The 18,481-nt window shown below is 38.9% G+C and overlaps 11 protein-coding genes across 13 annotated transcripts; 6 read left to right on the top strand and 5 right to left on the bottom strand.

The window, feature by feature from the left end:
• The first annotated feature begins 33 nt into the window (after positions 1 to 33).
• Positions 34 to 1,938, top strand: TfIIB (transcription factor IIB). 2 transcript variants are annotated; one of them, XM_089464616.1, is made up of 5 exons: positions 34 to 182; positions 278 to 525; positions 581 to 992; positions 1,046 to 1,280; positions 1,352 to 1,938. In XM_089464616.1, the coding sequence occupies exons 2-5, from the start codon at positions 509 to 511 to the stop codon at positions 1,633 to 1,635; spliced, it is 948 nt and encodes a 315-aa protein (XP_089320742.1). In that variant the 5' UTR covers positions 34 to 182; positions 278 to 508; the 3' UTR covers positions 1,636 to 1,938. The 2 variants fall into 2 exon arrangements, with proteins under 2 accessions (XP_089320742.1, XP_017859458.1); XM_018003969.2 differs by having other exon boundaries at positions 175 to 525.
• Positions 1,939 to 2,158: 220 nt separating this feature from the next.
• Positions 2,159 to 4,972, bottom strand: TBC1D16 (TBC1 domain family member 16). The gene is made up of 2 exons (XM_018003961.2): positions 2,997 to 4,972; positions 2,159 to 2,923 (listed from the first exon to the last, which is right to left on the bottom strand). Exons 1-2 carry the CDS (start codon positions 4,527 to 4,529, stop codon positions 2,300 to 2,302), a joined length of 2,157 nt encoding a protein of 718 aa, XP_017859450.1. The 5' UTR covers positions 4,530 to 4,972; the 3' UTR covers positions 2,159 to 2,299.
• Positions 4,973 to 5,084: 112 nt separating this feature from the next.
• On the top strand, positions 5,085 to 7,420 carry Wdfy2 (WD repeat and FYVE domain containing 2). Its single transcript, XM_018004780.2, has 6 exons — positions 5,085 to 5,436; positions 5,524 to 5,871; positions 5,938 to 6,050; positions 6,355 to 6,481; positions 6,579 to 6,775; positions 6,845 to 7,420. The coding sequence occupies exons 1-6, from the start codon at positions 5,276 to 5,278 to the stop codon at positions 7,123 to 7,125; spliced, it is 1,227 nt and encodes a 408-aa protein (XP_017860269.1). The 5' UTR covers positions 5,085 to 5,275; the 3' UTR covers positions 7,126 to 7,420.
• Positions 7,421 to 7,582: 162 nt separating this feature from the next.
• Positions 7,583 to 8,552, bottom strand: SmB (small ribonucleoprotein particle protein SmB). The gene is made up of 2 exons (XM_018003296.2): positions 8,385 to 8,552; positions 7,583 to 8,237 (listed from the first exon to the last, which is right to left on the bottom strand). Exons 1-2 carry the CDS (start codon positions 8,385 to 8,387, stop codon positions 7,644 to 7,646), a joined length of 597 nt encoding a protein of 198 aa, XP_017858785.1. The 5' UTR covers positions 8,388 to 8,552; the 3' UTR covers positions 7,583 to 7,643.
• Positions 8,553 to 8,638: 86 nt separating this feature from the next.
• KdelR (ER lumen protein-retaining receptor) lies at positions 8,639 to 10,150 on the top strand. Of its 2 annotated transcripts, XM_018003286.2 has the most exons (2): positions 8,639 to 8,798; positions 8,865 to 10,150. In XM_018003286.2, the coding sequence occupies exons 1-2, from the start codon at positions 8,660 to 8,662 to the stop codon at positions 9,587 to 9,589; spliced, it is 864 nt and encodes a 287-aa protein (XP_017858775.2). In that variant the 5' UTR covers positions 8,639 to 8,659; the 3' UTR covers positions 9,590 to 10,150. The 2 variants fall into 2 exon arrangements, with proteins under 2 accessions (XP_017858775.2, XP_089320741.1); XM_089464615.1 differs by lacking the exon at positions 8,639 to 8,798 and having other exon boundaries at positions 8,951 to 10,150.
• Positions 10,151 to 10,618: 468 nt separating this feature from the next.
• On the top strand, positions 10,619 to 11,908 carry LSm-4 (COMM domain containing 5 Like Sm protein 4). Its single transcript, XM_018003294.2, has 3 exons — positions 10,619 to 10,926; positions 10,974 to 11,117; positions 11,334 to 11,908. Exons 1-3 carry the CDS (start codon positions 10,619 to 10,621, stop codon positions 11,503 to 11,505), a joined length of 624 nt encoding a protein of 207 aa, XP_017858783.1. The 3' UTR covers positions 11,506 to 11,908.
• Positions 11,522 to 12,921, bottom strand: Sirt6 (sirtuin 6). Its single transcript, XM_018003288.2, has 5 exons — positions 12,780 to 12,921; positions 12,591 to 12,718; positions 12,116 to 12,538; positions 11,928 to 12,051; positions 11,522 to 11,876 (listed from the first exon to the last, which is right to left on the bottom strand). Exons 1-5 carry the CDS (start codon positions 12,843 to 12,845, stop codon positions 11,613 to 11,615), a joined length of 1,005 nt encoding a protein of 334 aa, XP_017858777.1. The 5' UTR covers positions 12,846 to 12,921; the 3' UTR covers positions 11,522 to 11,612.
• A 49-nt stretch (positions 12,922 to 12,970) lies between these two features.
• Positions 12,971 to 14,962, top strand: LOC108610913 (methionine aminopeptidase 1D, mitochondrial). Its single transcript, XM_018003289.2, has 3 exons — positions 12,971 to 13,112; positions 13,443 to 14,116; positions 14,655 to 14,962. The coding sequence occupies exons 1-3, from the start codon at positions 13,033 to 13,035 to the stop codon at positions 14,849 to 14,851; spliced, it is 951 nt and encodes a 316-aa protein (XP_017858778.1). The 5' UTR covers positions 12,971 to 13,032; the 3' UTR covers positions 14,852 to 14,962.
• Positions 14,863 to 15,947, bottom strand: Bug22 (cilia- and flagella-associated protein 20). Its single transcript, XM_018003295.2, has 2 exons — positions 15,456 to 15,947; positions 14,863 to 15,394 (listed from the first exon to the last, which is right to left on the bottom strand). The coding sequence occupies exons 1-2, from the start codon at positions 15,729 to 15,731 to the stop codon at positions 15,071 to 15,073; spliced, it is 600 nt and encodes a 199-aa protein (XP_017858784.1). The 5' UTR covers positions 15,732 to 15,947; the 3' UTR covers positions 14,863 to 15,070.
• A 316-nt stretch (positions 15,948 to 16,263) lies between these two features.
• holn1 (CD2 antigen cytoplasmic tail-binding protein 2 homolog holn1) lies at positions 16,264 to 17,449 on the bottom strand. Its single transcript, XM_018003298.2, has 3 exons — positions 17,314 to 17,449; positions 17,054 to 17,246; positions 16,264 to 16,988 (listed from the first exon to the last, which is right to left on the bottom strand). Exons 1-3 carry the CDS (start codon positions 17,415 to 17,417, stop codon positions 16,347 to 16,349), a joined length of 939 nt encoding a protein of 312 aa, XP_017858787.1. The 5' UTR covers positions 17,418 to 17,449; the 3' UTR covers positions 16,264 to 16,346.
• A 101-nt stretch (positions 17,450 to 17,550) lies between these two features.
• On the top strand, positions 17,551 to 18,473 carry LOC108610919 (U6 snRNA-associated Sm-like protein LSm4). The gene is made up of 4 exons (XM_018003297.2): positions 17,551 to 17,649; positions 17,718 to 17,759; positions 17,838 to 17,936; positions 18,027 to 18,473. Exons 1-4 carry the CDS (start codon positions 17,647 to 17,649, stop codon positions 18,345 to 18,347), a joined length of 465 nt encoding a protein of 154 aa, XP_017858786.2. The 5' UTR covers positions 17,551 to 17,646; the 3' UTR covers positions 18,348 to 18,473.
• Positions 18,474 to 18,481: the final 8 nt, after the last annotated feature.

Genomic DNA, 18,481 nt, shown 5'->3' with positions numbered 1-18,481 from the left:
GCTATTCCGACTCGTTTTTAGATTAATATGAACTGAATATACCATTTGGGTTCAGTTAAAAGTCTGTCATAAATATTTTGCTCTATTGATAGGTATTGGTGTTTGACGGTTTCGCTTATCGCTTTTACGCCGATTGTCGATCAATTTTAGGATCAGCTGTTTGTAATTGGCCTGTTTCTCTGGTCAGTGCCTGTTTATAGTTTCTGATTGTTCTGTTAACAACTTTTAATGGTTCAGTTAGCAATCAAGAAATTGATCTACTTTTGTTAACTTTCAGTGAATTTTTGTTGTGCATTTTACGTATTGTAAAAATCTAAGAGACATTTGTAAAAATTGTAACACCCGCTCAGTAAATATTTACGCACTCTGTTAGACACATGTTAAACTAACAGACTAAAGAAGAAGAATCACAACTTTTTTGGTGTGTCGAAATTAATTTGCGCTTGCCAACAAAAAAAAGTTAAAACACTAAAAAAAATAGTTGTGCGCAAACAGATAAAAACATCAAATGGCGTCAACTTCAAGGTAAATATAATATTTATTATCAAATATTGTGATATATTGTGGAATACTCTTCTAGACTGGAAAACAACAAAGTGTGCTGCTATGCCCATCCGGAGTCTCCGTTAATTGAGGACTATCGAGCTGGCGACATGATATGCTCAGAATGTGGCCTGGTGGTTGGTGATCGGGTTATCGATGTGGGCTCCGAATGGCGCACATTTAGCAATGAAAAAAGTGGAGTGGATCCTAGCCGTGTGGGTGGTCCAGAGAATCCCTTACTCAGTGGCGGAGATTTATCCACAATCATCGGCCCGGGGACAGGTTCGGCATCATTCGATGCCTTCGGCGCACCTAAATACCAGAACAGACGCACAATGAGCAGCTCAGACCGTTCACTTATATCAGCATTCAAAGAAATTTCATCTATGGCTGATCGCATCAATCTGCCCAAAACAATCGTCGATCGCGCAAATAACTTGTTCAAGCAGGTATGTAGCTTGATAGGCTTATTGTCAAATCATTACTGATTTTGTATTTACAGGTACATGATGGAAAGAATCTGAAAGGACGTTCAAATGATGCGAAGGCATCCGCTTGCCTGTACATAGCGTGCCGCCAAGAGGGTGTGCCACGTACATTCAAGGAAATCTGTGCAGTTAGCAAGATTAGCAAGAAGGAAATTGGCAGATGCTTTAAGCTAACATTGAAAGCACTGGAAACAAGTGTTGATTTGATAACAACAGCCGACTTCATGTGCCGCTTCTGTGCCAATTTGGGTAAGTTATTGCATTGACACCTTTCATATATATATGTAGATCGAGTAATTCTCATTTTCATGAATTTATAGATTTACCCAACATGGTGCAGCGAGCTGCCACGCACATTGCTAAGAAGGCCGTGGAGATGGACATTGTACCTGGTCGATCGCCGATTTCGGTGGCTGCTGCCGCTATTTATATGGCATCGCAGGCATCGGAGCACAAGCGCAGCCAAAAGGAAATTGGCGACATTGCTGGTGTGGCCGATGTCACCATACGCCAATCATATAAGCTTATGTACCCGCATGCTGCAAAACTGTTCCCGGAGGACTTCAAGTTCACGACTCCGATTGATCAGCTACCGCAAATGTAAAATACCTGGCAGCAGAAAGAATCAATATATATATATATATATATATTTATATTTTATCGATGCTCAATTATCACGTATACGTCAACAACATGGATATGCATGCGAAATGCGTTTTGTAGGACAACTCTAGATTTAATTTCAGTAATGACCATACTTTGATCACACAGCAAACAAGTACGATTTTATTCATATATAAATGCAGAAATGCGAATGAACTGAAGTTCTAGTACTTTGTTGAATTATGCAGCACTGAAGCTGGCTCTACGATTCTAATTAAGAATGTAAAATAAATGCTAAAACTCATTCTGACGATTGTTATACCTACAATTTAAATTCATTCTGTGACATTGCGAGATTATTATTCGGCGTGTAGATTTATTTTTAGTCTATTGAAATGTGTTGCCCTGAAGCTTGCAATCAGATTCTGTAACCATGTCTAGGAATGCAGTGTTTAATAAATGCTGAGACCCATTAATCAATTGTTAACTTAACTATTCGAATTTATCATTGACAAAGTGAAACATTTATTTAGCATAGGCGTAATTTAATTTGGTATATTTTGAAGCACTTGCTTGAAAGCTTTCAATCATAACACATAATGGTAATATATTGTGTAAATAAGTAGGGTAACTCGATATACAATAGTAGAAGCCACATCCATCCATTAGTCAATGCCCAAGGAGCACTTCTCGTTATCCGTATGACCAACGCATTCCAATGCCGGCCGATGCTCCGAGTCCCACATGCCCGGGCCGCAGCGCTTGCACAAGCCACTCAGCGTGCACGGAATCTTTGGTAGCTGCCTGTACTGGTAGAGCAGTCCGCGTGCTTTGCGCAAAATCAATTGGCCATCCATGTACATGGCCAAGGAGCTAAAGTGCAGCAGCATCTCATCTGCGCGCAAGTTCTGTGCAATCACATCATCAGCATAGACAGCGATGATGGCCAGGCATAGGAATAGATGGAAATAGTCTGTGAGATAGTTTGACCAGCAAGCCTCCCACATGCGTATGACGACGGCTTCCGTGAATTCCCGCTTGAAGCAGAGCAGCAGCCAGCGATGGCAGAACAGCAGCTCCATTGCTTCGTTGTGCCGTTGCAGGTGCTCATAGAAACGCGGCAGCATGAGCCGGATCAATTCGCGTAAATAGCTTAAATTGTGATCTACGTCGTTGTCCGTGGGCGTGCACACAAAGAAAGCACGCTGCATCAAGCCGACGAAGCACCAGAAAGTTTCCGATTCATTCTGCACCTCACACAAAACAGGAGCCAAGAGATCACTCATGCCCTGCAAACAACATAAAGATTGATATGGGTAGCGATATAGCGATAGTTGGTTGATTAAATTGGGTCCCACTCACCTGCGAGTAGGAGATGCTCGGGTTGTAGACGGCAAAGTTGAGCAAAATGTTTTTCATCATCTCTGTATTGGGATTATCGTCGCCGCAGAAAAACGGATTCGTTCGATCCGTACGCACAACATCCTTTTCGACGACGCACTGCACGGTTCTCCAGAATTGAGCTTGCTGCTCCGGTGACATGGAGTATAAACGCTTCCGCGTTATTTCGTCGTACTCCTGCCTTTTGATGTCCATCAAGACGGCCCGATCCTCAAAGGTGGATGAGAACGAATAGCATTTCAAGATGAAGGGCCATACGGTTTTGCGCAGACTCTTCTCGAGGCCACCGAAGAAGACGCACTTGCGGAGCAGCAAATCATCGTCGATCTGTCCCTTTTCGTTTAGTAATGTGCCATAGAAGAAGTTCGTGGTGATTCTCTTCACATTGCCCTCATCCGGGTGCATCTCAGATTGCTTCACTTCCGGACGACAGACCATGAAGTGTCGATAGGGCAAATTCATCTTCTCCTGCCCCGGAGCCAAGGTAATGTTGTGTAGAAAGCAGTGCCATTGATGCAACACCTGAGCCAGGTGATCCAAGCCACCATAATGGAAATGGAGAATCTTATACTGTGATTCTCTTGAAGCTATCACCAGCTGGCCAGATGTGCATTTGTCATCGTTGAAAAACAAACGCAATGAACGCATCTGGCTGAGATCTACGGAAAATCTGCGACCCCTAATCACTGCTTTACGACGGACAGTGGGCGTGGCGTTAGCACTCTCCGGGAATACCAGATTATGTTTGAAAGCCAGTAGTTCGGGCGTCATCCAATTAGGATTGTTGTCATCCGACACCGAGCCATCTGAATTTATTTGTTGTGCCGGCTGATTCGCCCGACCGATTGCAGACGGATGACCGCCCTCGTTATCCGGCGAGGAAGTGGGAATGATGCAATTGTAGGACTGGGAGATGTTGCTGTTCTCAATTTGTGGATTCGAAATGGTTATGTTTACGGATGTAATTGGATTCTTTTTTAGCAAGGCAGCCAGATCCCCAATAGACGCCGTTTGTCCTCCGAGCAGCGGCTGCAGCTCATTCTTCAACTCCTGCATCTCAGCCGCATTCTCCTCGCCTATCTCCTGCTCGGCCTGTTCATCTGCGATCTTTGGCGCGGGCACCGCCACTTGTGCAGTGGGCGAGAAGTGTCCGTTGGTAGGTAACGTTTCATGATGCAGATTGCTCAGAGACTCCCCCTCGTTGGTGGTCGAGTTGCACTTGCAGAGCGAGGTGTTTGGGATCCAGGTGAGCAGCAGCGTCGGCCTCTTGGCACTGTTGTACTGGTCGATAAATGTTTTGGTAGTGCAGGTCAAGTAGCCAGGGTAGTGGAGTATATCCGATTCCTGGCGGGCCACGGTCGGTGGATGAATGCAGACATTGTTTTTGCAGAAAAGTATTTCGTTGTCTTCGTAAGCAATATCGATTTTTTCATCACACCTCTCTTCGCCTAGTATAAAGTTGGATGCTTTTTTGATAATACTCCCAATTGGCATTTTTGATTATAATGTATTTTTTTTTTTTTTCGTTTTTTCGTTAAAGCAAACGATTATCGATTTACCAATTGTGAAACGTAAATTGGGTGAGGCTTTTGGATAGGTAAAGTGACCTACTGTTTTATTTATTCATAAACGGCAGTACCTCCGAGGAGCCGTCATGTTAGTTGACTCATCAGTTTTGATTTTTAATTCAGATTACTTTAATTTCCAACGTGGAATTCTTATAAGGTGGCCCAACTGGAGCAAGGAGTAGAGGATCCCGACTCACGGTAAAAATAATTTGAAAGTCGTTGAATGACATTTCATCGACTAAGTAATCGAATGACGAAATAATCGATAGCTTTAAGCGGAATCAGACATATTTCATTTAAAGCGTGCTTTTTATATTTGTTTGTAACATAACAATATTTGTTTTTATTGATGTGTCTTATGTACACGCCTAAAAATATGTTTTTAAATAGACAAATAATCGATAGTTTTTTCGCTCTTATTGGAAAAGTGTACCCACTTTAATTAATTATAGAATAACAATTTTGCTGGTGAGGGTCACACTGATCGTAATTTTTGGATAAAATCAGTTTATTTGTGATTCATTCATTTATTCGTTTAAGCAAATTATAATAGCAGATAATATTGAAGGCTTTTCGGTGTTAATTTAACCAATTCACACGGACATACACACACACACACACGCACTAGCTGCATTTGTTATAGATCCTAACTCTCGCTCTCTCAGTAGAAGAATGGCAGCCGAGATAAAACCAGCGCAACGCAGCAACAACGATCGCTTTTTGTCGACAAAAAAGCCGGAGTTGCTTAGCAAATTAGAGGGCAGCGGTGACGATGTAAATGCAGCTATTTTAATACCGGGCGAAAATGGGGTCATTAGCGTATCTGACGACAAGTGCGTAAATAAACAAACCAAATTTCCCTATACGAAAATTCCTTAATGCCTTAGAATATAATTTCCCTTAAATTTATATTTGAATAGAACTGTTCGTGTGTGGCTTAAGCGTGACTCTGGACAGTACTGGCCCAGCATTTGCCAATATATGCCATCGGGCTGCACGGCCATCGAATACGTGCCGGAGCAACGCCAACTTTACATTGGTCAGGACAACGGCACCGTCACCCAATACACACTGTCCGAGGACTGCAATCGCTTATCATTCATGCGCGACTACTTGTCGCATCAGGGTCGCGTCGTAGCCGTCGTATTCTCGAAAACCCACAACTGGATACTCTCCGCTGGCAAAGATAAACAGTTCGCATACCATTGCACGGAAACAGCGAAACGGGTGGGCGGATACACGTTCGAGACGCCCTGCACAGCACTCCAGTGAGTTAAACTGTAATCTCTGCTGAATGTGCGAGAGCGTTTTATCACGCTTTCATTTTAATCTAGGTTCGATGCGTTGGCCAAGTACGCCTTCGTTGGAGATCATGCGGGTCAGATCACAATGCTGCGCTGCGAGGCACAGGGCGTGCAGCTTATCACCACATTCAAAGGACATACTGGTAAATGAAGTCTTATATGTATCATCATATATGTACAATCATATATACGAGGGTAGCTTAAAAAGTTGTCAAGCTCTTTATTTAAAATTGTTTTCTTCCTTATTTATTTTCTTTTAAATGTTGATATCCTTTAATCTTCTAGGTTAGTTTTGACCAGATTTCCAGACTTCCTCCTATATATATATATATATATACATATATATATAGTTCTTAGGAACTCTGAAAATCTTGTGTATATACATATATACCTTATTCATCAGCTATACATGTATTATTTAACAGACAATCAAATATCCTTTTACAGCTGGTATTCGCTGCTTACGATGGGTTGAAGGACCACAGCTTTTGTTTAGTGGCGCCTGCGATCAATCTGTTATTGTTTGGGACGTTGGCGGCAAGCGCGGCACAATCTACGAACTGCAGGGCCATAGGTAATACTAAACTATAAATATGTTAATGTAGGCTTATTAACAGCTATTCATACACATAAGAAACCCTTGACCTAATTGCATATTCTTTTCCGTTCAGCAACAAAGTGTCGGCACTAGCGTACGCGAATCACACTCAGCAATTGATATCGTGTGGCGAGGACTCGGTGGTCGTGTTTTGGGAAATGAATGCGATGCGCAAGGAGGTGCCGGGCTGGGTGGAGTCCAATAATTGCCAGCTGTGCTCGAGGCCATTCTTTTGGAATTTCCGCTCTATGATGGATCAGAAACAATTGGGCAAGTGACACAGCTTGCGCATAGAATGATTAATCACTAAATTGCAATATAATTGGAATGTAATTTTAGGCATACGACAGCACCATTGTCGTCACTGTGGCAAAGCTGTTTGCGATAACTGTTCATCGAACCGTATTAATATTCCAATAATGGGCTTTGAATTCGATGTGCGCTGCTGTGATCCCTGCTTCAAGCAGCTGCAGACAGTGGAGCGACCCTCTCTGGCAGCCTTTCACGACGCCAAGCATTCTATTGTGCACATGGATCTGGATGAGGATCGGAAGCGTCTACTCACAGTTGGCCAGGATCGGTTGATCAAGGTGTGGGATTTGTCTACCATTTGGGCATAATATTTATTTGCTATATTATATACTATCTACAAGGATAGCATGACTTCAATTTCTAAAGAAAATTATAATATTGTATTGTATGAAACTAAATAAAAAACAAAAGAATAACGAAAATACCAAATACATCTGTAAGTATTGAAGATGATGGAAAACACTTTAAGTATAAGCAATGTTTCACATATATACATATTAACTATATATTTACAACATGTAAGCTCTTTTTCATCAAGTTCGAAATGATGTAAAACTAAATTTCCATGAATATCAATAAATGAAATCAAATCAATGTCTGTAATATTCGAATGTGTAATATCTTAGGCATATAATATACAGCTTCTCTCTCGAAATACTGCATAGCAGATAAAGATAACTCTCGATTAATTTAGCTCAGACATAGGATGATTTATTCACAGATCTCCTCCTTGACCCACCCACCCACCTAGAACTCTGAAGCCAATTAATGACTGAAGTTGAATTTTATTTTATTTACTATGAAGATAAGCGAATGGGTTGTTTAATTAATATCCACCTCGTCCCGGTGGTGGTGCGCCGCGCATCATTGGTGGTGGTCCTCGCATGGGTGGTGGTGCACCCCGCCCAAGGCTGCCCGGCATAGCAGGAATACCCCCAGGTATCATGCCCGGTGGTGGAGCACCCATCATAGGAGCTCGAGGTACTCCACGGCCCATGGGGGCCATATGCTGTTGGGCAGGACCGCCGACACCCCTAACGGGGCCTTGCAGGCCAGCCGGCACGGAAGAAATGTTCATAGGTACACCACGACCAGCGACACGACCAATGCCTGGACCTGGAGCAGCGCCTGGAATGGGCACACGAGGAAGACCTTCCTCAGGTGGTGGGGGTCCCTCGACTGTAAGGGAAACTATATTTTCGCCACGCAGCAGTACAAATCCAAGTACACGTTTCTCCTCACGCTCCGGCACTTTGGAATTTTTTGAGCGGATTTTACGGAACTCTTCGCAATCGCCCAATATAAGATTCATATGTTTATCGAATGCCTTAAATGTTCCAATAAAAGTTCTTGAATCCTGCAGAACAATCCGCACCCGATAGTTCAGGTGCTGGATCATTTTATTATTCTTGCCAATAGTCTAAAAAAAAAAAAACATAATAGAAACAATTCCATTAAAAAAAAAAAAAAAAAAACAGCATGGCCGGCAAAGTCGGCATAAACGTATATGTATATATATAAAATATAAATAAGCAGTAAAATTCTTCGCTTTTATTTCGGATCTTACCATTTTAGGGCCGTTACTCTATATGATAATTGACAAAATATTAAATTTATTAGCTTTCTTTAACTAACTGCAGGATAATGTGAAAATAAATTGTTAAACAACTAATGCGTCCAAATCGCAAACAAGCAGCTTATCGACGCATCGATTGTTATCGTTTTAGTGCGAAATGTATACATTTTTATCAAATCAGCCTTACTCGACTATTTGCTGCAGCCCTGTATTTGTGTTCTTCTGAGAACAAATTTGTTGTGTTCAAACGTCTCAGTCGCTCATATATGTATGTGGCCACGTCACTTTGGCTCTCTTTGTTTCTCTCTTTTGTGCCGACATTCTACGTACATATAGGCGGCACAACACCAAAAAGTTTTAGCTCGTTGGCAAAACAAGTGAAAATTAAACAAATAATTCAGTTTGGTAAAGTAATTTATTATATTTGCAATTGCATTATAACGTAATTTAATATCATTTTTCTCAATTTAGGAGGACAACGGATACAATCAAGCAACCACGAGGAGAAAAAACATTTCACACTAAAATCGAAAAAAAGAACATACGAATCACTCAGAATGAATATTTTTCGATTTGCTGGAGACTTGTCGCATGTATTTGCTATTATAATTCTTTTGCTTAAAATATGGAAAACAAGATCATGTGCCGGCATTTCTGGAAAATCGCAAATACTATTCGCCGTCGTCTATCTGACACGCTATCTGGACCTCTTCACCACATACGTCAGCCTCTACAATTCGGTGATGAAGGTGCTCTTCCTGGCCACATCAGGCGCCACGGTTTACTTGATGTATGTGAAATTTAAAGCCACCTACGATCACAATCACGATTCGTTCCGCATTGAATTTTTGCTTATACCATGCGCTCTACTCTCATTGGTAATAAATCATGATTTTACCGTGATGGAGGTGCTCTGGACATTCTCGATCTATTTGGAATCGGTCGCTATATTGCCGCAGCTGTTCCTGGTGAGCAAGACTGGAGAAGCTGAATCGATTACCAGCCATTATCTGTTTGCCCTCGGCTCGTACCGTGCTCTATATCTGCTTAATTGGGTCTATCGTTACATGGTGGAGTCGCATTATGATCTGATTGCGATCTTTGCGGGCGTCGTCCAAACTATTCTCTACTGCGATTTCTTCTATCTGTATATTACCAAAGTGCTCAAAGGCAAGAAGCTGCAACTGCCAGCATAAGCAGCGTCAGCATCATCTAATAATTCCATGCGTGCGTGTGTGTGTCGGTGCCGTCGCCTCAGATGAATGGATGAGGAGGAGGTAGAGAGGAAAGGAAGAACAGTTTCGAAGAAGCGGGCCGCGTTAATAATAGTTCTTTATCGCATAACAAAAACAAAAAACAAGAAAAAATAACTTTAAAATGATATTGTATATCGAACGGGAGCATTTTGTTTGTGTTGCATTAATTTAAAACGAGAGAACATAAGAAATTCAAATGTGTGACACAATTAATTTATGCATATACCAACTCAATGCAAATTATTAAAGTATACAAATAATGTACAAAATCTTATCATTATGATTTCCATCTGCAATCAAAAATCATTCAACAACCGTAATTTTGCTTATTAATGTATGTACACCTGTGTACATATGCATGTATGTAAGCTCTTATTGTATCTTATCTTGTAGCTCGTCTATATTCCTACAACCAAAATCAAAATGTTTACTAATTATAATTTAATTTAAAAATAATAAATCCACCAGTCCTATCAGCGTTTCTGGTCAATTTCGGTACTATGCTAACATCGTTTATACTGCATTGTCGAAATTGTGTTGCCGTTATCTAACAATAATTATCTTGTATCTAATCACTTACGCTAACGGCTCGGTATGAAAATAATTTTGTTTTGAATTTACTGCTCACCGATTTGAACAATTTTTTGAACTACCCGCATAGCGATATAAAGTAGTTGTAAAGGTTTTAATATTTGCCCTCATCCAAATATCAAATAGTGATGTAAATCAAGAAATTAAAAAATTTTAATTATTAAAAATCTATAAAGCTTAAATTCATTTGTTGGTTTTCACATAATTAAGGTATATACATATATAACTCGTGTATTCTTATTAGCAATTATCGTTCATCACCAAAGCATACGATGATTTTGTTCACGAGCTTTCGTGTCGCGCATCGCTATATTGGGCTAGTGCAATTGGAGCGACAAAAGAGGCTACATCTGTATTTATAAAATTGAAACTAACAAAATGTCCCTAAACTTTCGGTATCATGTTTTGAAAAGCGTCAAGCCATACACCATATACATTCCACAATTAAGTAAATCAACATTACGCGTCTTAATACAAGTTTCGGTACACTATATCGAAACAAAAAAATCATCACCTGACGTTTTGGAACTTGCAATAAATAAACTTAAAAATGCAGGCCACGAAGTGCCTAAGAACTTTTGTGAACTGTTTACTATGGTGCTGTTGATAATGCAAATCTATTTACGCTGTCCAAAAGGTGTGGTCAAGGAGCAAGAACTGCGGCAGTGCTTAATTGACGATTTGTGGTAAGCTAAGCATTATAGAAACTATAATTCAGCTTATGCGCTTTTAGCTTCACAGATGCTTGCGCTGACGATTTGACCAAGGTGCTGATTAACCACCGTACGACGCTTAGTAGAAATTTTGCTGAAACCAAAATGGAAAGACCAAAAATGTTGGACATGCAATGGCGGATAAATATTTCCTTGGGCTCAACGTAAGTAAAGTCGTCGCAATATGTCAGGTTTATTATGCATTCTATGCCTGCATTTGTTTAATTGAGAACTTGTTGCCGTTATGTGAATAAACTAATCGATTGAATATCGATTAGCAAATAATCGCAGAGAAAGCGCACATAATTTGGAATGAAAATTCAACTCAATATGTTTCTAATAAATATATGTATGAAAGTTAATGTTTTCTTTAATTGTAGAATGGCCCAGCTGGATAAGCCCACAATTGTATTGCATTTTAAATTGAATAATGGCGAACATCGTACTTTAGAGCTGCCTTTGTCAATGTTTCAACGTTTGCGATTTAATGTTGCTACGATGCTTAGCGAGCTGCAATCCTTGCAGAATCGTCCTGTTTTAAAACAGTTTTAGATATGAGTAATTTAAGTTATAGGCAGTATGGTTAATTATGTATTTGATTTATACTATACTTATGTTATAATAGGACATAGCTTAGTAACTACATATTTAAATGCTATTTATTCGCTCCGTTTGCGCTTTTTGATAAGTTTCTTATTTATCAGTGTGTTCTTATTACTTTTTGCAAATGTTTTCTGATACTCTTTGAATTGTTTATCCAACTCTTTAACATACTCTTGCGGCAGCGTCCATTCCGAAATGTTGTCATTCTTTGTTGGATCACAATCCTCGGAGTACTCTGGAATCTCGACGCCCAAACGTTTGCAAACTTTTTCTAATATAATGTCAATATAACTTGAAATGTTTAAAAATGCTTTCTTGTCCTGTAATAAAAAAGTCAGTAGATGAAATATAACTTGTATAAGTTGACTTACATGCTTTGTGGGCTGCAGGTTGCAAATGACAAGCTTTCCACCATGTTTTAGATTTTTAAGAGGTAAGTTTCCACTTGGGACAATCTGCAGAGTTGTGCCAAGGGTAATGTTAACATCAGCTAGACTAATTAAAGAATATATGGATTTTAAATGTCGTACTCTGCGATGCCAATTTAAAATAAACGTACGTGGAATGCATGAATGCCATATCTAAGTCCCGTTCTGGTAGATCATGTTCCCAATCCAAGACGTTATCCTGCATAATACCTCCTCTACAGCTACGACTTTGACCTACTTCAGCAGATCTGCACGGACGTCCCAATAGCTTTTGCCCCACAGTTGCTACCGTCGTCTGGCTTATAAACTGTCGTCGACATTTTTGACATTGCTCAATGAAAATATTTCCGTGCAGCTCCGCCAGGTACTTGCGATCTAGTCCAGACTTCAAATGTAAGCCATCGATATTTTGTGACACAATATATTGTACATATCCATGCTGAATTAACGCTTTTAACGCCATGTGAGATTTTGTTGGCTTAGCCTCGTCGAAAGATATATTGAAAGTAGGCTTCTCTCCTTTTTCTTCCAGTGTCCAGACTCCTTTAGGTCCCCTATTATTTTTTCAGCTATCTTAATAATTCATTAAAATTCATAATATATTACCTAAAATCGGGAATACCAGCTGAAGTGCTGAGACCTGCACCTGTATGAAACACCACATGTTTCGAATCCTTAATTAAGTTAGCCAACTGTTTGCATTTTTGGTTCACAACTTCTTCAGTGTCGAAGTTCTAAAATCAAATATAGTCAACCATTTTTCTATGTACCATTTAATTTAAATGTATTGCTTACTTCCGGTACACCGAGGATTCCTTTATTTTCGTAAGCTGAAAGACCTTCAGCATAGTTACAACTCATGATATATCAATTTATTTCTAATAGCATAAATTGGCTAATTTGTTTACAAATTTCTTGACTACTATCGATAAGAATACCTAATTCGATAGTACTATCGGCTAAATTTCTGCAAATCGCCGTGCGTGCCCAGCTGTTCGAACTATTGTTTATTTTAATTGTTGTTAATTAAATAATAATAATTAAAGAAATGCTGCTTCAAGCATCAAAAAGTAGCTGGCATATTTATAGTCAACATGTACGGAGAAATTTCTTCCAACTTAGCAAACGGTATGATCTATTTAATATATAATGTTTGTAATAGTACATTTTTTTCTTATGCTTACAGTAAAAGATTATTAATAAACGGTCGACAGATTTGAACCAATTATTGAGTTACAAATTTCAATGGTTCACTTAAAAATATGTTCAACTAATTAATATTGTATTATATCCTACAAGGGACAATGTCTAAAAACGCAGATAAACAGATTTTTGATGGAACCACCGAGGATCTAGCTGCTCATCCAGCCATTGTATTATTCTTATATAATGAAATTAATTAACTGATAAAAAATGGAAAATATGCCAATTCTACAAACGCATCTCTCTGTATTACAGAGATAAGGGCAAGTGGGAAATTATAACGACGGCTGGAAGAGTTTCCAATGAGCGTAGCGTTCCCAAACACATTCAGAAGCCTCCCTATTACTATACACCACAGCCGCCAGGCAACACAAATGGAAGTCCTGAAATAAAAAATGATGAGCAGATCAATCACATGAGAGCAAGCGGTAAATTGGCCGCGCAAATTCTTCAGGAATGTGGCAAAATGGCAAAAGTTGGCGTGACTACGGATGAAATAGATAGTTATGCGCACGAACGAATACTCTCTTTAAATGCCTACCCGTCCCCTCTGCGATACGCCGGCTTTCCAAAGTCCTTATGCACTTCCGTTAACAATGTGGCCTGCCATGGCATACCGGATGACCGACCCCTGTTTGACGGCGACATCATTAATATCGATGTCACTGTATACCAGAATGGATACCATGGCGATTGTTCCGAGACGTTTCTCATTGGCGATGTCGATGAACGTGGCAGGTTCTTGGTGAACTGTACGCGTGAGTGCCTAAACAAGTGCATCGAACTTTGCGGTCCGGGGGTGCCCTTCAAAGAAATCGGCAAATGCATACAGAGATATTGCGAAGAACATCAGCTGGAATCGGTATCCGCATTTATTGGCCATGGCATCGGCAGTTACTTTCATGGACCACCCGAAATTTATCACTATGGTAAGAGCTTTATTTATAATCCCATACAGTGACAATACTTTACTTAATTAGAAATTACAATTGTACCGTTGCAATTCCTTCAACTATTGTGCAATACTTTGCACTCAATACAGAAGATATGTCCATACATACAAAGATATGCTCCTCATACAAATAAATATACGTTTAAGAGTGGCACAACCAATAAAGCTAAGTAGTGGCGACTATCTCTGTCTATCACATTCGCTTCACGACTCTCACTTCTGTTTCTTGTTGATAGGGAGAGAGAGCAAGGTGCTTAATTGTACACATGCATATATACATTCGTACCTCGTACATTAATATGTACGTTTGGGAGAGCAAGTGAGAGGGACTCAAACTAAGTAACGGCTACTATCTCTGTCTATCACACTGGTTTTATGATTCTTAGAGTATAAAGGACTCTTAAAGGGACAAAGTTGTTATGTTGAAATATGTAGATTGTTCTAGATGGATAATTTCTGTATCAATTGGTTACATATCTGTTATAGTAATTCATTCTTTTCTATTTCAATTTTAGACAATGAGGTACCGGGTAAAATGCAAGCAGGCATGACTTTTACCATTGAACCAATACTGTCTCTAGGCGGTGGCGAAATCGGGATTTTGGAAGACGGATGGACGGCAATCACCTTGGACAATTCACGGAGCGCACAATTCGAGCATACGATTCTGGTCACAGATACGGGCGCTGAGATACTAACAAAAGAGAGCTAGAATGCAAAATGTTAACATAAATAGTGAATTTTTATTTCAAATTTTTGTAGTAAGCGCATAATTGACATAGATAAGTGTTTTAATAAACGCGTATGCCGGCTTGCAAGAAAATTTGTTGTTGCCAAGTGATTATAAATTTGTTTTGGTTTGTCATTATAGCTGGCGACATATGTATATATATGTGCATATATTTTGGAATTCAATCTACATCGAAGCTGGTTAACTGCATATGGCGTTCGACTTTTGAACTGGTTTTTGTATAGGCAAAAACAATTTGAATTCTGGAGGAAGCTCATCTTCCGAGTATAGTCGATCCGAAAAATATACTCGACGTATTCGACAATTTGCATGGATCTGAACCCGTAGTGTTTCAACATAGTTGGTGCCATAGGCGCGACGTGTAAAGTCGGACAAATTAAATTGTATTTGATTCCAACCCTCATCCAAACGCATTGGCATTGTACATATAAACGGCTTCACCCGTGTGGTCGATTGATAATTGCTGGCGCGAAAGCGACGTCGCACATTTTTATCGTCTAGAACCTGTTCAGATATGCAATTGCAATGAGCCTTCCTTACGTATACGTATGCATATATGACTTACCTGGACTTCGAAGGTGAAGTATTTCTTCATGTTCTTGATTATCATCACCAGGAAAGGCAACTTAATGCCCAGCGTCTTCTTTGGGTCAGCTGGGCAAGTGATAAATGTTGTGCTAACGTTAGTTCCAACTATTTCAAGAACTAGGCTTTGAATATCATTGTCAGTTATTCGTTTGATGTGGCCATTTCGAACTTTCTTGTCCCATAGCTGGAGTGGCTTGGAACCAATGCTGTAAAGTATTGACAGAAATCCGGATTGAAACGTGTTTTTGAACATTTCGCGCAATTGATGGACCGTCGTGAATGGTAACTCGAGCTTTTGCAATTTTTTATGTGACCAGTGGGTGCTGGCCGATAAATTTTGCTAAGCCGGAATTTGTGAGGATTACGAACACAACTACAAAAGTATTCTAATTTTCTTATGTCAATAAATTTGTAAACAACAATGTGTTGCTATTAGTAACAGAGATGTTGAAAACCGAACTATCAGATAAAGTGTTATCGATATGCCACCACAATCTATTCACCGGCTTTTCTTAAAACTCAAAGTTTTTCAACATAATGTTAACAAAAAAAAAAAAAAAAAAAAAAATTGTAGGGATAGAAAAGTAACTTTTTGTGCACTTCACCATTGAAGTAAATTTTGTTATTTATATTTATATTCACCACCATCTATCAATCAAGCCGCAATATATTGAAATTTCCATTATTTTACAGGAATCATGTACTTTAAAATCTTCAATATATAAATTGTGTATATTAAAGCAAGAAAATATTATCTCTATAATAATGTTTTAAGCTTCAAGATCTCGATTAACCTAAAATGTTTCTTTATTTCGAATAGAAGAACAAAGAAGTTACTTAGCGTTAAGCATTAACAAATGATTTTTGTTTACAAATACAAATCGAAATCTATCCTATTACTCGAGTAAAAATTTGAATTCTCCCCAACTTTGCGTACATATACTCCAGTCTTAAAATAGTCTCCTTGAGACCAATTAAACATTTTCTCTGTACTGTATGGGCCCTGAATTTCTTCATCGGTCTGCTTCCATTTAAACTCCCATTTTAGTTCATTTGTACTTGGTTCCTTTGCCTCTTTTTGTGAGCCCTTTAAGAGTTTGGACTCCTTTTCTTCGAAATCATCGGCATACATATCAAAAGAATCGCCCACGGGCTTGCTTGTACTTGGCAAATCCTCTAGTTTTTGCTTTATCCTTTCATATGTCTCCTGATATATATCCATGTTTCCTGTATTTGACAATATTTCGTTTGCCAATTCGGTTAGCTTTGCAATTTGCTGCGTTTCAGTGTTCACAATTCCCGCTTTTTTTTGCCGCAGCTTCTCGAGGGTGGATAATTTAGGTCGCTTACGACCCAATCTCTGCAAAGCCATTTGCACAGTTTCCCCTGGCTTCATAAACTCAAGCATTTTGGTAAGCGCCATTGATTGGTTAAATGGTTTAGGAGGTAAGCTGCCATCAGCTGAGTTATCTTCGTTGGTTGGATCAAAGTAGTTTTTATCTTTCTCTACCTATTATATAAATTATTAAGTAATTTATTAGTAACTGATTATGATTTATATAGAGATCTCAATACCTTAACCCAGTCGATGTTATCCAACCAGTTATCCTTAATTTGAGCTTCTTTGTTCCAGTGATAGTGGCCTTCCTTATCAAAATGTCCCTCCTCCAGTTCCTCACGCATGTTAAATGGTGTTATTTTGACATCATCTTCTACTTTACCTACACCCTCCTCACCACCTTCAATATCGCTATCATTGAGATTGTCTCTATATTAAGAATAATATTAAAATAAATATTTCTTGTTGCTTTTATATTTAGTAAATCTTTGCAAACCGTTCGTAGTCGTCGGAATCCTCTTCATCTGAGTCTAAAGTGTGTTTCTTTTTAAATATATCACTATCAGATAAATCAAAATTTTGTTTTCTTTTCGATGCCATGTTTATATATTTTTTATAGCTGATATTATTGTATACTTGTTACATTAACAAATTTTGTCAATAAAGAAATATTTATGTTGCCATTTCAGAGTTGCATTGATTCGTGATCTAGCTCAAAAGAAGCATACCAATATTGATTCCCTTTAACATGAACGATTCATATTCGCAACCTGAAAGTGTCATCACTAAAGTACTCATTACTTTTTGTTTGTAAAAATATAAAGTAAAAATGGTAAGCAATATTATATTTCTCCATTGCTAATAACATATCATAATTATAATGAATGTTTTTAATTAAAGCTGCCGCTATCACTTTTAAAAACAGCTCAAAGTCATCCTATGGTAAGTTGTATACCGGCATTTAGCTCGGTCTGTACTAATTGGATTTGTTTATACTCGCTTAAAAATTAATTTTAACAGCTGGTGGAGCTGAAAAATGGAGAAACCTACAATGGTCATTTAGTTAGTTGCGACTCTTGGATGAATATTAACCTGCGTGATGTAATTTGTACTTCAAAGGTAAGGAGTAACTGCATATAACTTCTCATGTATACAATGTTCTTTATCTAAGTATACCATGTGTATTAAATAAATTTTATATCACTTTAGGATGGCGACAGATTTTGGCGCATGCCGGAATGCTATATACGTGGTAGCACAATAAAGTATCTACGTATTCCAGACGAAGTGATCGACATGGTAAAAGAAGATGCACAAGCCAAATCAAGGAATCGTGCTGAAATGAACAAAAATCGCGGCGGCAACTCATCGCAGAATCAAAACCAACGTGCACCACGGAGTGGAAATCGAAACAACTTTGGTGTTCGCAGTGGGCCTAGCGGTGGAGGACTTGGCAATGGAGGTATGCGAGGTGGAAATGCAGGACAAGGCAATCGTCCACCCCCTCAGGGAAATAAACTTAGAAAGTAATATTAAATTGTGTTTAAACTAATTAAATGCGACTCATTTGATAGTACATAAGTTAGTTTAAATATTTCACTTTTGGGGACATCCGCTAAAGTCGACATATTGGAAATATAAATCCTTTTATAATAATTTACAAT

The sequence above is a fragment of the Drosophila arizonae genome, chromosome 3, assembly GCF_054131065.1.
Source record: "Drosophila arizonae isolate 15081-1271.41 chromosome 3, UAZ_ARI_1.0, whole genome shotgun sequence".
NCBI lineage: Eukaryota > Metazoa > Arthropoda > Insecta > Diptera > Drosophilidae > Drosophila > Drosophila arizonae.
This window is presented reverse-complemented; position numbering and strand designations above follow the sequence as displayed.

Coding starts and splice junctions, on each gene's coding strand:
- Sirt6 (XM_018003288.2), bottom strand. CDS start 12,845: ATGAGTTGTAACTATGCTGAAGGTCTTTCAGCTTACGAAAATAAAGGA. Junction 12,719..12,779: donor GAATCCTCGGTGTACCGGAA/GTAAGCAATACA, acceptor ATTTGATTTTAG/AACTTCGACACTGAAGAAGT. Junction 11,877..11,927: donor ACCTGCAGCCCACAAAGCAT/GTAAGTCAACTT, acceptor TTTTTATTACAG/GACAAGAAAGCATTTTTAAA.
- TfIIB (XM_089464616.1), top strand. Junction 993..1,045: donor CAAATAACTTGTTCAAGCAG/GTATGTAGCTTG, acceptor TTGTATTTACAG/GTACATGATGGAAAGAATCT. Junction 1,281..1,351: donor CCGCTTCTGTGCCAATTTGG/GTAAGTTATTGC, acceptor ATGAATTTATAG/ATTTACCCAACATGGTGCAG.
- Bug22 (XM_018003295.2), bottom strand. CDS start 15,731: ATGTTCAAAAACACGTTTCAATCCGGATTTCTGTCAATACTTTACAGC. Junction 15,395..15,455: donor ACTTCACCTTCGAAGTCCAG/GTAAGTCATATA, acceptor ATATCTGAACAG/GTTCTAGACGATAAAAATGT.
- Wdfy2 (XM_018004780.2), top strand. CDS start 5,276: ATGGCAGCCGAGATAAAACCAGCGCAACGCAGCAACAACGATCGCTTT. Junction 6,051..6,354: donor CACATTCAAAGGACATACTG/GTAAATGAAGTC, acceptor ATCCTTTTACAG/CTGGTATTCGCTGCTTACGA. Junction 6,776..6,844: donor GATGGATCAGAAACAATTGG/GCAAGTGACACA, acceptor ATGTAATTTTAG/GCATACGACAGCACCATTGT.
- LSm-4 (XM_018003294.2), top strand. CDS start 10,619: ATGTCCCTAAACTTTCGGTATCATGTTTTGAAAAGCGTCAAGCCATAC. Junction 10,927..10,973: donor TGCTTAATTGACGATTTGTG/GTAAGCTAAGCA, acceptor ATGCGCTTTTAG/CTTCACAGATGCTTGCGCTG. Junction 11,118..11,333: donor AATATTTCCTTGGGCTCAAC/GTAAGTAAAGTC, acceptor CTTTAATTGTAG/AATGGCCCAGCTGGATAAGC.
- LOC108610919 (XM_018003297.2), top strand. Junction 17,760..17,837: donor CAGCTCAAAGTCATCCTATG/GTAAGTTGTATA, acceptor TAATTTTAACAG/CTGGTGGAGCTGAAAAATGG. Junction 17,937..18,026: donor ATGTAATTTGTACTTCAAAG/GTAAGGAGTAAC, acceptor ATATCACTTTAG/GATGGCGACAGATTTTGGCG.
- holn1 (XM_018003298.2), bottom strand. CDS start 17,417: ATGGCATCGAAAAGAAAACAAAATTTTGATTTATCTGATAGTGATATA. Junction 17,247..17,313: donor GATTCCGACGACTACGAACG/GTTTGCAAAGAT, acceptor TTCTTAATATAG/AGACAATCTCAATGATAGCG. Junction 16,989..17,053: donor ATAACATCGACTGGGTTAAG/GTATTGAGATCT, acceptor TTTATATAATAG/GTAGAGAAAGATAAAAACTA.
- KdelR (XM_018003286.2), top strand. CDS start 8,660: ATGTATGTGGCCACGTCACTTTGGCTCTCTTTGTTTCTCTCTTTTGTG. Junction 8,799..8,864: donor TAAACAAATAATTCAGTTTG/GTAAAGTAATTT, acceptor TTCTCAATTTAG/GAGGACAACGGATACAATCA.
- TBC1D16 (XM_018003961.2), bottom strand. CDS start 4,529: ATGCCAATTGGGAGTATTATCAAAAAAGCATCCAACTTTATACTAGGC. Junction 2,924..2,996: donor CGAGCATCTCCTACTCGCAG/GTGAGTGGGACC, acceptor TGTTGTTTGCAG/GGCATGAGTGATCTCTTGGC.
- LOC108610913 (XM_018003289.2), top strand. CDS start 13,033: ATGCTGCTTCAAGCATCAAAAAGTAGCTGGCATATTTATAGTCAACAT. Junction 13,113..13,442: donor TTCTTCCAACTTAGCAAACG/GTATGATCTATT, acceptor TCTGTATTACAG/AGATAAGGGCAAGTGGGAAA. Junction 14,117..14,654: donor ACCCGAAATTTATCACTATG/GTAAGAGCTTTA, acceptor TTTCAATTTTAG/ACAATGAGGTACCGGGTAAA.